The 15,237-nt window shown below is 41.1% G+C and overlaps 1 protein-coding gene across 2 annotated transcripts in view; it reads left to right on the forward strand.

Annotated features, from left to right (window-relative positions):
- Window positions 1–14,342, forward strand: part of CHN1 (chimerin 1) — a gene marked incomplete at its 5' end in the record, with an annotated part of 205,135 nt that extends 190,793 nt beyond the window's left edge. For both annotated transcript variants that reach the window (XM_082260779.1, XM_082260778.1), the window contains 5 exons: window positions 769–942; window positions 1,949–2,026; window positions 3,687–3,824; window positions 11,871–11,976; window positions 13,976–14,342. In XM_082260779.1, the coding sequence (XP_082116905.1) occupies window positions 769–942; window positions 1,949–2,026; window positions 3,687–3,824; window positions 11,871–11,976; window positions 13,976–14,147 (668 nt within the window). In that variant the 3' untranslated portion in view covers window positions 14,148–14,342. The remainder of the gene's footprint in view (window positions 1–768; window positions 943–1,948; window positions 2,027–3,686; window positions 3,825–11,870; window positions 11,977–13,975) is intronic.
- Window positions 14,343–15,237: the final 895 nt, after the last annotated feature.

Below are 15,237 nucleotides of genomic sequence, written 5' to 3' on the forward strand. Positions count from 1 at the left end.
AATGTAAACAAAAAAAGGTTAAAACAAGTAAATATGATCTACTTTCCTATCTTTTTACTAATGCTAGCAGCATGAGGATTAAACAAAAAAAAAAATCAATGTTGAGTGGGAGAGGGAAGTTCCAATTGTGTAGAAGGCTGACAATGTTGTTCTAACTGGAGTGTATCGGTCATCAAACAAAATACTTTGTGAAAAACCTTTAAGGTGGTCATTGTCACACTCCCAGGATGAATGAAACCTCCAGGATGGGCACATCATTCAGGATGTTGAAGTACTCCTTCACTTCTCAAGAACATGTATGCAATTTGTGTCTTCAACCCAATGCCTCTGACGGGTTTTGAGAACAAATTTACATTTGGGAGCTGTGACCAGGAATACTGCATATAACACATGTAAAGCATAATCTTTGTGTTTAAGTCCTTTACATGGCTCATACTGCTTAACGCATTGTAGGTTTTTCTAGAAATCTGTCCTGTTGATAGACTGACTTTTAGAATAATTGTGAGATTACTTTCACTCGTACCAGAGTCTCTCTGTCTTACTACCAATATATTTTATTTAAATAACTCATTAGATCAGGAAGGTAAGATAAAATATATCTTTATATACATATTTTTTTATTACTTGCTGTACAAATGAATAAAGCTTGCTTCTCGTGTACTTAGTAAAAAAATATTTTTTTCCTAGATGTGTTTGGTTTTTGTGTTTTAATAATGTTTTTACTGTCAAAATGGTTTTCCTTACAGTATTTTTGTATTTATGTTCTAGATTGTGGTTTAAATGTTCATAAACAGTGTTCTAAGATGGTTCCTAACGACTGCAAGCCGGACTTAAAACATGTCAAGAAAGTTTACAGCTGTGACCTCACCACCTTGGTTAAAGCACACAACACGAAGAGGCCGATGGTGGTGGACATGTGTATTAGAGAGATCGAGTCCAGAGGTGAGATCTTATGGAATTATATCTATGGGGTAGTATAGAGTGACAAGGCCCTGGGTTCTCATTCCTTTCAGCAACACAGAACATAAAGTTTATGGGTTTTTCTGTGTTTGTACTGGTTTCCTTCAGGTACCCTGACTTTTTGCACAAAAGAAACTTTTTGCTGGACTGTGAAGCCCTAACTGCTTTTTATGACCTCTTTGTCAGCTCTGTAACATGCCCATTGTGTAGCCAAGCATGTAAACATATATATTTTAAAACTATACATGAAAACAAGGTTTTTATATTACCTTTTAGTTATTCCATTAAATTAGAACTTGCAGATGTTATAAAGTTAGACTATCATCATTGAAGTTTGTGCATGACATAAGATCTTGATACTTGGTTAGATTTTCACACATAAGCCTTTTAAAGTACTTTAGGCTTCTTTCACACGGCCGCTCCGGATTTCTAATCCGCTGCGGGACTTTTTTTTTTTTTTCCACGGAGCGGATGACATTCTGTCATCCGCTCCGTGTGCCCGCATATCATCCCATCCGTTTGCGGATGATATGCGGACATAATGTATGTCTATGGCATTGCGGATGTCAGCGGATGACACCGCTGACATCCGATTTTCCTTCCTTTCCGTTTTTTGAACGGATGAAAAAATAGGGTTCTGTTCCGTTTCAAATAACGGAACAGAACTGAAAGGAGGAAAATCGGATGTCAGCGGATGGTATTCCGCTGACATCCGCAGTGCCATTGACTTACATTATGTCCGCAAATCATCCGCAAAAAAATAGGATGATTTGCGGACAAGCGGAGCGGCCGTGTGAAAGAGCCCATAAGATATAAGATACAATACATATATTTAGCTTGTTGAGTTCCTATTGAAAAAGCCACTGAAGATTGTTAGAATACAATTAGTACAAATCTGTACTTTGCACAAACCCACTAAAACAAATAATATGTTTTTACTTTTTGCTTTGCAAATTACGCTTTTCTGTATCTTTATTTTCTTTGACAGGCTTGAATTCAGAAGGACTGTATAGAATATCAGGATTCACTGATCTCATTGAAGATGCCAAAATGGCCTTCGACCGAGGTAGAATATAAATTACATTTTTAAAAATCTGTGTCTGTGTAGTCATGTTCATTGTGAATTATTGTCCATACTGGTATCAATTCTGTTTACAGAAGGACTGGTCTGCTTGTATTGTTGGTCTGGGTTGATCTCCTCCTGAGGGATGATCAGCCTCAGCCAAACCTAAAGTTATCTACAAAATTTTAGCAACCTACATATGGGCCACAGACAATTCTGAGCTGTAGTGGTGCTAAATGAGTGTTAATGGTAGCTTAATGAGTCTTGTCAGCTAGAAGATGTTTTGTCAGCTACCTTTTGTATACTTTATATGCTGTAGCTGCATTTTACTTCCAGTTCAGTCTGGCTTACCTCAGTGCAGAATATTCTACCTACCTATAGCCATTTAGCAATGGGGAACCAACAGAAGTTCAGCTCTAAAGCAACTCTGTCATTATAGTAAAAAAAATAATTCACAGGTACCCTGTAAAAGATGGTAATACTTACCTTTCCAGCAGTTGGTGAGTCAATCTGCACTCTTATGAAGAGCTTTAAGTGCCCCTGGTATCCAAAAATTTTGGTTTGGTCAGATACCTTGTTCTTTGCTGCATGCTTTGGTTTCTCCTGCCAGTCTCTTATCACTACTGTGTCCTGTAGGGATGTAGCAGCTGGAGGAACCACAGCGTACAGCAGGGGAACAGGTATCCTTACACACCTTGAGTTGTTTGATACCAGCAGAGCCCATACTGTCCATAGAAGCGCTTTCTGCACGTTTAAAAAAATTATTTTAGCCCTAAAGATTGCATAAAGCCCCCCTAAATATTATACATTTTCTGAAAGGTGTTTCCAATCGTTTGTTACACAATATTAACGTAAAGGTTTAGGAAATGCACATTTTCAGTAAAAAATACACTAAAAGTAATTCTAGGGGCCACAAACACAATAAAGTACACACTTTTTGGTAAAATCTGAGTTTGTGCCGAGTAAAAAGATACCCAGCATTTCAACCCTAAAATTGCGTGTGCCTGTGTAATGGTGACAAACTTAAGCACCCCATATTTTCTGTAGGCGAATAGTATTTTAATACATTATTTGTTATTAAAACCCCTACAGGTAATCAGCTTAGTGTTACACGGTAGCTGTGGTGCAAAAAATTATTGCTCTCACCTCAGCGTGTGCGATGACATGTAATATCTGTATTGCAATCAACATTTTTGTGCCCTACAAGTGTTTTTATGTTGGTACATCCATGTATGTGGGGGAGAGGGGGGCTTAGCATTTTTTTTTGTGGGATTTTATGTGCTTGGGTGTAACTTTAACTTTAATCGTTTACAATTTTTTTTTTTTTGCAAAAAATGTTTTTCATTACATTGGGGGACAAAAAGTTGGAAGCAATTGGGCAGTGGCATAGCCCCCCAGTTGCTTCCCTCTGACATCCAGCAGTCGGTTTGTCAAACATACACATGCCCAGCTGCAGCCACCACGAGTGTGTGTAAAACTCCCCTCTGGTCAGGTCCGTACGACGTACGGACCTGGCAGCGAAAGGGGTAAACATTACCTTTTACCGGGTGCCTGTAAATGAATTCATCTACTGTTGCAAATCTCTTTTGAATTATTTGCATAGCGTTAAACGTGATTTAAGGTGGTCTCGCAATAGTATATGTTGACTGCTTTTCTTTTTTAGATGGTGAGAAAGCTGACATATCTGTAAATGCCTATGAAGACATTAACATTATAACTGGTGCACTGAAACTGTACTTCAGGGAACTTCCAATCCCACTGATTACATATGACGCATATCCCAAGTTCCTCGAGTCTGCAAGTAAGTAAACAGTGGTCTAATTTTTCACCTATTGGCATTTCTAGAGAAACTGTAGGTCTGTTACAGACTTGTCATTGCATTATAGATCCTGCACGCTGATTGCGTTAAGCCACAAGCACAAAGTGAAAAAGCACCTCCGTAATACACTATGATAAATGTTGCACTCAGAAATACATGATCTCTATTGGTATAAGGCCGACCATACATTATTTATATATATATATATATATATATATATATATATATATATATATATATATTCATTATTATTTCTTGTACAATTTTCCTTTAGATTTGCCAAAACCATCAAATATTAGGTAAAATCTAAACACTTTCAATTTGTATGCAGTCAGGTAGGCCCTTGCACTACATAGTTGAAGGTAAATCTTAAGGAAATTGAATAAGAAAATTGTATAATGTATGGCAAGCTTAAAGAGTTTGTAAGCCCTCTCTTATAACTTGTACCTATAGGTACTGTAAATATCTCCTAAACTTGCACCGTTTTGGAGATATTTACTTTTAATGCAGGCAATGACGTGCCGTATCCATCAGAACGGCGGCTCCCGCGCGCATGCGCGGTAGTGATGGCATCGCGCCTCCGGCCAATCAGATGGCCGGAGGACGCGAACCAGGAAGCAGGACGGCCGAACATGATGGCCGTCATGTCGCTGAGCAGGCGGCACTGCCGGGGGGTCTGAGCGTTCTAAGGTAAGTATTTCTTAATGAGCTAGTATGCAATGCATACGAGCTTATTATGCCTTTGTCTTACAGGGTTTTTTTTTTTTTTTTTCTTCATTTTAGTTTGGTGGGCTTACTTCCTCTTTAAGACTCTCAAAAAAATGAATGTACATATATTACATTAAACAAGTAGTAATCAGCCATTCCAGTGATTTAGTGCCAAATAGTGACAAAACTACCTTCATTGGTATAAATTTCAGTGCTTCATGATAAATCAGTCCAAAACTGAAAATAAATTAAAAAATAAATACTTATGTATAAAGTAAAATGTTCACCATCCCTTTGGGCACTCTTTCACTTTTGGTGTTTGGCCCTCACTACAAAAGTCTCAAGCGTGTATCCCTTTAAATTCAGGGTTTAAGAATTTATTAATCGATCCCATCAGTGAGGCATATACGGGGCTGGTATGCTGAAAAAAAAAAAAAAAGGAAACCTATAGCTCTCTCCACAAATTAATTTATTATCATCATCAAAATAGAGATAATACACTCACATGAAGGTAAAGTAATGACTTCCTGATAAAGTGCAAGGCATAGAGAAGACGCACTGCTGCCTGCGTGTCTCACTCTGCAAAGCCACTGGCTAATCCTTCACCTTGTCCAGCCCCAACATAGTGCACCTTCCTCCCAAAGTGATTGCTAGACTCCGCCCAATGTGTTTCATCAATGTTGATGTCATCTGGGGCTTCTTTGTGTTGTGCGGGCTGGAGGAAGATTAGCCAGTGGATTTGCAGAGTGAGGCATGCAGGCAGCGTTGCTTCTTCTCTATGCCTTGCACTTTATCTGGATGTCATTACTTTGCATTCATGTGAGTTGATGATGTTCATAAATTGATTTACGAAAAGCACTATAGGTTTACCTTTGTATTTTTGAGCCTACCAGCCTAGTAAATCTCTAGTTAAATATATTAATGAATTATTAAACCCGTATTTAAAGGGAAATGTGCTTGAGACCTTTGTTGTTAAGGTCAAACCCTAAAGGTGAGAGAGTGCCCAAAGGGGATGGTGAAGGTTTGCATATTATCACCCTCTAAGTATTTGTGTGTTTCTTTTTAATCTTGGACTAAAATGTATACTGATGAATAAATCAGCTCCAACTAGTTTAAGCACAAGTTTCCTTTTAACCGCTTCGTGTCTGGGGCATTTTTCACATGTTTTAAGGGGTAAGTTCACTTTTGAGAAAATGTTGCATGTTCCACCCATTTTTAGGGTGGAACATGTAACCTGTTCCTACTGCTGCAGCCACTCCCCGACCTGCCGCTGTTAGTGACAGAGGGCCAGGGATCTTCTCCCTGAACTTGCTGTCACAATTTAAAAAAAAAATGTGGCTGTGCTGTGCTGTTTCCTATTGGCTGCTTTATTCCTTCACAAAGGGGAGAACTACAAGTACTGACACCCATTGCAGCTGTTGGCCTGTTGCTCTCAATAAACTACCAGGGCACTGTTGAGTGCTCTAGGTAGTTCATTGTTTCTTTCTGTCAGTGTGTAACTGCCTGCCCTTATGAGGTATGAGAAGACAAGCTTACATAGACAGTCTGCGGGAGTCCTGCATTGCACGCACGATCTGCTGATTGTGGGTACAATGCTTTGCAGGCTCCTAGTAAAAAAAAAAAAATAATACATATACATTTTTTTTACCTGCAGATGATATGAATTTATTATATTTTTTACAAAGGTGAAATTATCCTTTAAATACATAATGTTTTTTTTTTTGAATATTGCTTAGATCCCCTAAGCATTATATATTTTCTGAAAGCAGAGGCCCTGGAGAATAAATGGTGGCAGTTAAAATTTTTCTTTAGTTCATCGACGGACACAGCGCTCCATTTATCATGACTATAGGGTTAGATCGCCTTCTGCAGGAGTAGGACTAGGCAAAGCAAAAAAACTTGGCTACGCCCATGGGCCCTCCTCAGCTGCTATATAACCTCCTCTCTGCTATAGGTATTCAGTTTCTTTCTGTCTAGTCAGGAGTAAAGACCTAGGCTCCCTGCTAGGATCTTTTTGTCCTTGCAATTTATGCTTCTTTCTCATTCCTTTCAGACAAGACCCCTTCAGGATGAAGGTCTGCCCTCACCCATAACAGAACACCCATCTTCGCTGGTTTGCGGCCTCGTGGGCCTCCTTCGTGAGCGTCAAGGGGATCCACGAAATTATCCTTTTGGGGGTACCAAAGAAGGAGGGCAGAGTTTATCCATTTTGTGATTTTTTTCCTCCCTGAGCCTCCTTGTGCAGATATAATTCCTACAAAAGGGTTGGGGTGACATGCAAACTACCCAAATTCCCCCCTATCCCCATCCAGGAAATTGAATCACCTGGGTCTGACTCTCTGGATTTAATGTTGTTCTTCTAGTCAAACTTGGGCGAACCACAGGCTGTGGTTTCGCTGGCTGCTGTCACTCAGACAGTCTTCTCTCCCGACTTCCATTTGCACAGGCCTGTGTGTGGCTCCTTCAGCAGGATATGTCCAACAGGAAGATACCGAGGTTCGTGGCAAGGTCATGGGTTCCTCTGGTAAATGCCGCAGTCATTAGGGCTGGGCGATATGGCTGAAAACTGTATCACGATATCAGTGTTTCATATCGGTCGATATCGATAATTATTGATATTTTTTATTACCCATTTAAAATAAGGACCCTAGGGTGAGAATGCAGGGTACTGGCATGGTGCAGGAGAATGCAGGGTACTGGCATGGTGCAGGAGAATGCAGGGCACTGGCATGGTGCAGGAGAATGCAGGGCACTGGCATGGTGCAGGAGAATGCAGGGCACTGGCATGGTGCAGGAGAATGCAGGGTACTGGCATGGTGCAGGAGAATGCAGGGTACTGGCATGGTGCAGGATAATGCAGGGCACTGGCATGGTGCAGGATAATGCAGGGCACTGGCATGGTGCAGGAGAATGCAGGGCACTGGCATGATGCAGGAGAATGCAGGGTACTGGCATGGTGCAGGAGTATGCAGGGCACTGGCATGGTGCAGGATAATGCAGGGCACTGGCATGGTGCAGGAGAATGCAGGGTACTGGCATGGTGCAGGAGAATGCAGGGTACTGGCATGGTGCAGGAGAATGCAGGGTACTGGCATGGTGCAGGAGAATGCAGGGTACTGGCATGGTGCAGGAGAATGCAGGGTACTGGCATGGTGCAGGAGAATGCAGGGTACTGGCATGGTGCAAGAGGATCCGAGGTTGTGGGCATACTACAGGAGATGCAGTGCTGTGGGCATGGTACAGGTAGACCATGCCCGCAGCACTGCATCCCTTGTAGTGTGCCCGCAGCCCTGCATAATGGCAGGTAGTGAAGCTGTTTCACTTACCTGTTCCAGAGGCTCCATTCTTTTTAAAAATGGCACCGCCCGGCGCCGCCACGTCATTGCGCACGCGCCGCCGTCGCTCGTGTAACTTCGGCTATTCCCGGCCTCTCCCGAGCGGCGGCAGCGCGTGCGCAGTGACGTGTATGCGACGGGCGGTGCCATTTTTAAAGCTTAAACCCGTCGGAGCGGACTTTAAGTTTTATCGTTCACAGTCTTGTATTGCTATCGATCCCCTGACTATCGCGATACATATCGGTATCGCTTTATCGCCCAGCCCTAGCAGTCATCTTAGTGCCACTGTGGGGCCAATACCTTCCTCTTCTCGAGCTTCTTCCATCGTTCCTGCAAAGGATCTAGGGTCTTCTGGTCATTCAGGGGGTCGTAAGTGTCCCTCAGGGGCTATCTCTCAGAGAGAACCAGTTGTCCCAAGGGCTGAGCTTCTATCCTGCTTTAGTCGCTGGTTTTGAGGGCTTGGGTATTGAAAGCATGATACCGAGGGATAGAAGTTTGTCTGCATCAGTGATCCCTACTATGTTGAAGGCGAGGAAGTCGACTGCTAGCAAGATATACCATGGTACGTGGAAAGCGTACATTTCTTGGTGTGTTTGATTGGCGCTCATCCTCGCTTCTTTTCTGTGGCTCATATCTTGACCTTTCTTCAACGGGGCGTTGAGCAGAAGTTGGCCTTGAGTACCATCAAGGGCCAGGTGTCTGCCTTAGCAATCTTCTTTTAGCGACCCCTAGCCACACACTCTTTAGTTCATGCCTTCATTCAGGGAGTTCGACAAATGGATCCATCTTTACGGTCTCTTTTGCTGCTGTGGGATTGAAACGTAGTGCTCTTGGTTCCCAAGAAACCTCCATTTGAGAATATTCAAGAGATTCCCTTACCTACGTTGTCTCGAAAGGTGACATTTTTTGTGGCTATTACATTGGCTCGTAGGGTGTTGGAGTTGGAGGCATTATCCTGTCGTAGTCCCTATTTGGTAGTCCAGAGGTAAGGTTGTCTCAGACTTCCATTTGAATGAGGACATTGTTACCTTCCTTGTGTCCCAAGCCGGCTCATCCCAAGGAGTTTGCTCTGCATACCTTGGATGTGGTTCGAGCGATTCGGTTTCTGGCACCCACAGAGTCCTTTTCAGAGGTCAGACTCACTTTTTGTGATTACACAAGGACCAAGGAAAGGGCTGGCCGCTTCATCGGCTACCATCTCTAGATGGATCAGACAGACGGTGACTTACGCCTATTCTATTAAAGGTCGGGTTCCTCCTTTCCCTGTCACGGCACACTCTACTCTGGTGCTTAGTACTTCCTGGGCCTTCCGTCATCAAACCTCAATATCTCAGGTATGCAATGTGGCCACTTGATGGCCGGTGCATACTTTTACCAAGTTCTATAAAGTAGATTATTTGGCATCTGCAGATGCTTCTTTTGGTCGCAAGGTTTTGCAGGCTGCTGTTTAAGGGGCTGTTCCCTCTTGAGGGGTGTTTTTCTCTAAATATTTATTTCAGATGGGGCTCCTGTGTCCTGGTTAAGCTCCTGTGACCCAGATAGGGCTCTTGTGTTTAGCCTTCCCATGTTCCTTTTTGGCACTGCTTTTGGACGTCCTGTAGTCATGATTAATGAAGCACTGTGTCCGTTGATAAACTAAAGAGAAAATAGGATTTTTGTACCCACCGTAAAATCTATTTCTCTAAGTTTGACGGACACAGCACCCACCCCTCTATGGAGTTTTGATACTTCTAATACTGCTTGCTACTTAATTGAATACCTATAGCAGAGAGGGGGTTTTATACTAGCTGAGGACGGCCCATAGGTCGTTGTGCCTAGTCCTACTCCCACAGAAGGCTATATAACCCTATAGTCATGATGGTGCGCTATGTCCGTCGATGAATTCCGTTGATGAGAAATTGATTTTACTGTGAGTACAAAAATCCTATTTTTTTTTTTTTTTTTTTTTATGTTGCGCAGTATTCGTAAAGCTGTTTATCAAATGCATATTTTCAGGAAAAAATACTCTAAAACAAATTTTGGATTGGGGCTATTAATGTCACCCTTCCCTATAAAGAAGATATTATATAAGCATAGAGGTTGCCCAAACAAATACTATAAAATGTGTGATAGGTGGTTAGAAGATGCCTCCACCTGCACGGATGAGGAATAAACCCCCCATCAAACATAATTATCCACTTCTGGACCGGAAGGATTTGCCCCTTTAATGACCAGGCCATATTTTGCGATTCGTTGTGCGATGCTGTACCCAAATAAAATTGTTCTTTTTTCCCCACAAATAGAGCTTTCTTTTGGTGGTATTTGATCACCTGTGCGATTTTTATTTTTTGCGCTATAAACAAAAAAAAAAAAAACGACAATTTTCACATGTAACATTCCCAAAAAAAATTTAAAAATCAAAATATAACATTTTAGGCCAATTTGTTTTCTGCTACATATTTTTGGTAAAAAATAATAAATATTTTGGTTGGTTTGCGCAAAAGTCATTGCGTCTACTAACTACGGGAAAGATTTATTGTTTTGTTTTGTTTTTTTTTGCGGGAATGCAACATTGCGATGGACAGATCGGACCCCTGACTGATATTTTTGACACTTTTGGGGGGACAGTGACATTACTACAGTAATCAGTGCTAAAAATATGCACTGGTACTGTAATAATGACACTGGCAGGGAAGGGGCTAACAGTGTGGGTGATCAAGGGGTTAAATCTGTACCTAGGGACGTGTTTCTAACTGTGGGGGGGCATGGCTTGTGAAATGACCATAGAGACCTGTGATCCTATAACAGCTGACCGTTCTCTCTTAGCGGGGAACGATCACGGGAGTCAGGCAGCAATCGGAGCCGCCTGCCCCGTGCATCGACTTCCCTGCTGACAAATGGGGGCGCACCCCCGCCCCCTAGCTGCAGGCGTGCGACCGATGTAGACCTACGCCGGTTTGCCTGAGAGAGCCACACTGCCGCAGTAAAAAGGCAGCGTGTGGTCAGCAACCAGTTATACTATGTTACAAAAACATGTTGTACCCTCCTATATGTATCCCTTACTCAGACCCCTACCTGGGTGTACTTGGCTCTGCTCATGTGTATTGAGAATTTTCTCCTCACATTCATTATTCTCAATATATAATGTGTCCTGCAGTATTTACCTTTGGCTCTACAAGCCAAGCTGACCTCTAATGTATTTAACTCTGTATGATTATGTCAATGTACATGTTTTATGAATAGTGCTTGTTGGTATACTGTTTTTTTCTATACAATAAAACTCCTTTCTTTGATAAAAAAAAAAAAAATGTAAAAACTCAATTTTTTCGTAGAATGGTAAAAAAACTACCGTACCTAGAACTTTTCATATGTGATGCTTTAACCATTTACTGACAAATTTTCTAGGGAAAAAAACAATTAAACAGATTTTCGCATGTAAAAGAAAAGTGCCAGAAAATGCCTGGTCTTCAAGTTGGTAAAACCTTTTGCAGGTTACTGTAAAAGTGATTGTAGCTGTAGAGTTGTCTGGATGACTTTTACTGAATGGCTGTTTGCCAGCTAAAAAAAACACCAATCTCATCCCTGCAGCCATGAGCTTGTTTTAACCACTTCAAGTCCAGGACATTTTAAAACAGACTAAGGATGTGAAGTGGTTAATATGCCTGCTTGCTTTTTTAAATGTGGCTTGGAACCAGAGCTTTCAAAGTTAAACCACCAAAATCTGGGGAAAGTATATTAACTGCATGCTTACAGGGTCCTGGTGGTTTTGATATCATTGCTGCAGTAGCAGCCAGTCCACCATTTCTGCATTTAATGCGTTTTGTGACCAGCTCTTTCAAGTGCACCTTTTGATGGGGAAAAGGAAAAAAATTCTCTGGAATGCTTGTGGAAAAGTCAGTTCTTATGTTTTTAGGATTTTCAACCAGGTTCTGCCAGAGACATGTTTAGAACTTAGTGGCATAAGCCTTCTGAAAGAGTTAATGAATGTCTTTCTTGCATCATCTAGAGGCCGTGGACCCTGACACACAGTTAGAAGTTCTTCACGAAGCTTTGAAGCTGCTACCTCCTGCACACTGTGAAACACTGAGATATCTCATGGCCCATCTGAAAAGGTAAATCACTCAGAAAGCTTTGAATTCTACAGTCAATTTGACATTCTACTTTAAAGAAAAGCTATTGTTGAGCTCTTTCCAGTTCTTTCTCCAGCAATAAGAAATTATGCCATGCCCACTGGCAGTGAAGCTGGTTTTCTCATTGCCAGGCTCCCAAGTCTCTTTAAACATTAGATGCCAATTGGTCACACTGTGCTACATGATACATCCACCATAATCCCTTTTCTTTATCGTTTGTAGCAGACCCACTCCAGAGGATGTGCTGCAGACAAGATAACAGAATTAGCCAATGCAATTATTTAAATAAAATTCCCTTATTTTACACTGCACATCTACAAATACATTTCCTTTACATTACACAGTCCCAGCTTACCTTAGTGGTTCAATTCCCAGGACTGAAAGTGTTTGGTATTTTGATGATTAGCAAATAAAGAAATTTACTTCAATCTATGTACATCCCAGCCAAAAATCCTTTCCAGCATGAATAAACTCCACTGTTATGCACTTTGATGTAATAAGAGATACCAAATTTGTAAATGTTAAACCACTAAAAATACACACATTTAATTTTGACACACAGATTTTGATGCAGGTTTGGAGCAATGACATTTTGGCACTTTATAACTGATAACTTTATTGATGTTTTTATTATAATGACATTATCTATTCAAAAGCCCCTAGAGGTTAGGGGTTAGGTTAAGAGTTTATGTTCGGGTTAAGGTTTAATTCGGAACTTGGTTGTGATACATTTTTTAAGTTGCAACAAGGGCGATCACTTTCCTGCTTCAATGGCTTACTCGCTTGCTAAACCACTGGAGAATTTGCTTTCTAAAGAGGGACCAGGTTCAGAGAGGCATCCCGCTTGTTTGGCTAACGAGGGAGCAATGCCATGGGAGTCAGTGAGTGACCTCTTAGTGATCCGGATGCTGTTGCCAGCAGCAGGACCATGTCATACCAGCAATCCTAGGTGTAAATACTAGAAACTTGTGTGCCTAAATTTCCATCACCAAATCTACCAAGCCAGTTAGGCCCCTTTTTTATTTTTGCCCAGGTCTAGGAATTTTATCCTATATGACTGCTTTTTACTGTTCATTCAGTTACACAGTATATTTGTTATACTGTTTGCCTACAGGAATAACACTGAGTCCTGAAAACTTTACTGCAATTTAGCATTTTAACTTGTTAGAATGTTTTAGTTGGTGCATGCTCAAATTTACAGATCAGGAGACCTGTCCTGTTTCATGCTGAATTACTGGCATTCATTAGTGGCTGCTTGATGCTATGCCTAATTTCAATTAGCAAGTTATAAAAACGCATAGTAGGTAAAGGGTCACAATCAGCTGAAAATCACTTGACAAAGCATCTGGGTCATTTGTATTTATTTGTTTTGCAGGCCAATCCATGGAAGCAGACCTTGTTTATTTTTATTTTTTTTTTACTTATGGTCTGCTTTATTCAACCTGTGGGTGAATTTTTTATCTAAATTTAAAAAAAAAAATCCCACCCCAAATCACTTCTTAATCATTCGTTCCCACACTTACATTCTGTCTCCAGGGAAATAGTTGTTGAAAGCTACAGCAATAGCACATTAGTAACTATGGCATTCAAGGCTGACAATTATTTATTAAACTACAAAATATAGACTCTAAGTAGTAGCGGCACTCTTGCATTTCAGCATGACACATCTAATTAACACAAATCCGTCATACAAAATGGCCTCTCTGTCTCTTGCTGTCAGACAGCCTCTGCTTCCTGTGCTCACAAGTCCTTTGGCCATAACTTAGAGAAAAATGAGGCAGTGTCCTAGCAACACATAATAGGACCTTCCTATTGAATAATGTCACAGCCTGCGATAAACTCAAACTGAAAAGTACACAATGCTTTGGGGGGCACAAGGGGGGTTATTTGCATGTTCTGGTTTGCTTGCAATGCCCTACAGATAACCCTTCATTTAGATGCACAGCAAGTATAATGAGATGTAATTTTGTATTCCCTGCAGGGTAACTCTTCATGAGAAGGACAATTTAATGAACGCAGAAAACCTTGGCATAGTGTTTGGACCAACTCTCATGCGGGCACCAGAGCTAGATGCCATGGCAGCACTAAATGACATTCGTTATCAGAGACTGGTGGTGGAAATGTTAATCAAAAATGAGGACATTTTATTTTGAAAAAGAAAAAAACATGAACTGTATTCCGGAATATGAAGGATTGTTTTACTGCAAAGATGAGCAAACTTTTCTGGCCAACTCCCTTATTTAAATTGTGCCTAGTTGTTGAAGCGGCAGCCATTTTGTGACTGATTCAGTGTTTGATACAGAGAAATAATTGATGACACACTCTGCCCCTTGTTACTGGAAGCATGTGAAGAACGGTTGCCATGGACAAGCTCACCGTGTCTGGGTATACTTGCTATTTGGTGAAACATGTGGAAGATGGTGTTCAATGTTAGATTTGCATATCTAGAAAAACTGCTGATCCATAGCCGTAACAATGTTTCCCCAATGAAAGTGGGATTGGTTTAAAAAGGCTCACTGACATGGGACAGGAGACCAATATATCACCCAGGATTCTGATATCTTCCAGCATAGTTGGCAGTCTGCATTCATTTTCCTAATAATTAATGCAGTCAGATATCCACAATTTGATTCTAATTTGGACTTTGGCGGGTCAAGGATGCACTTCTGTCCATTTATTTTTTCTTGCATACAGTTGCAATTGAGTTGCATTGCATGTGAAAAAGGGCATGATTCGTCACAGAGATGAACAAAGGTTTTTGAAAGGGGAACCACTCTGATATGGTTTACTGCTTGTGTAAGTGAGCCCTTACTATCCTTGATACAGTATTCATGGATGGGGTAAAAATACCTCCATTATGGTCAATATCAGGCACAGTTCTAACTGAAAGCATGACATTTAAAATGCAAAACTTGCTCTTACAGTTTTCAAAATGTAATAGGATCCATGCTTGTTGGGTAAGTGCTGCAACAAAGCACATGTCGATGAAAACAAGCTGCTGAGCAATCTGTGCCCTGTATTTAAGTTGTAAGATCCATGGTACTGTCATACAGGAAAAATGCCAAGCCATTTTAAAGTAGCAAGACATCAAAACTTGGGCTCTTTGCTCCATTTAAAAAAAAAAAAAAATTTCTCTTTCGTTCATTGACGGACACAGCTCCAGAATCTTCTTGACCATTGGGTTATGCTGCCCCCTACAGGAGTAGGACACTAGGCAGGAAAAAGCTTTACTATGTCTATGGG

This window comes from Pelophylax lessonae (assembly GCF_965119305.1).
Source record: "Pelophylax lessonae genome assembly, chromosome: 6".
NCBI lineage: Eukaryota > Metazoa > Chordata > Amphibia > Anura > Ranidae > Pelophylax > Pelophylax lessonae.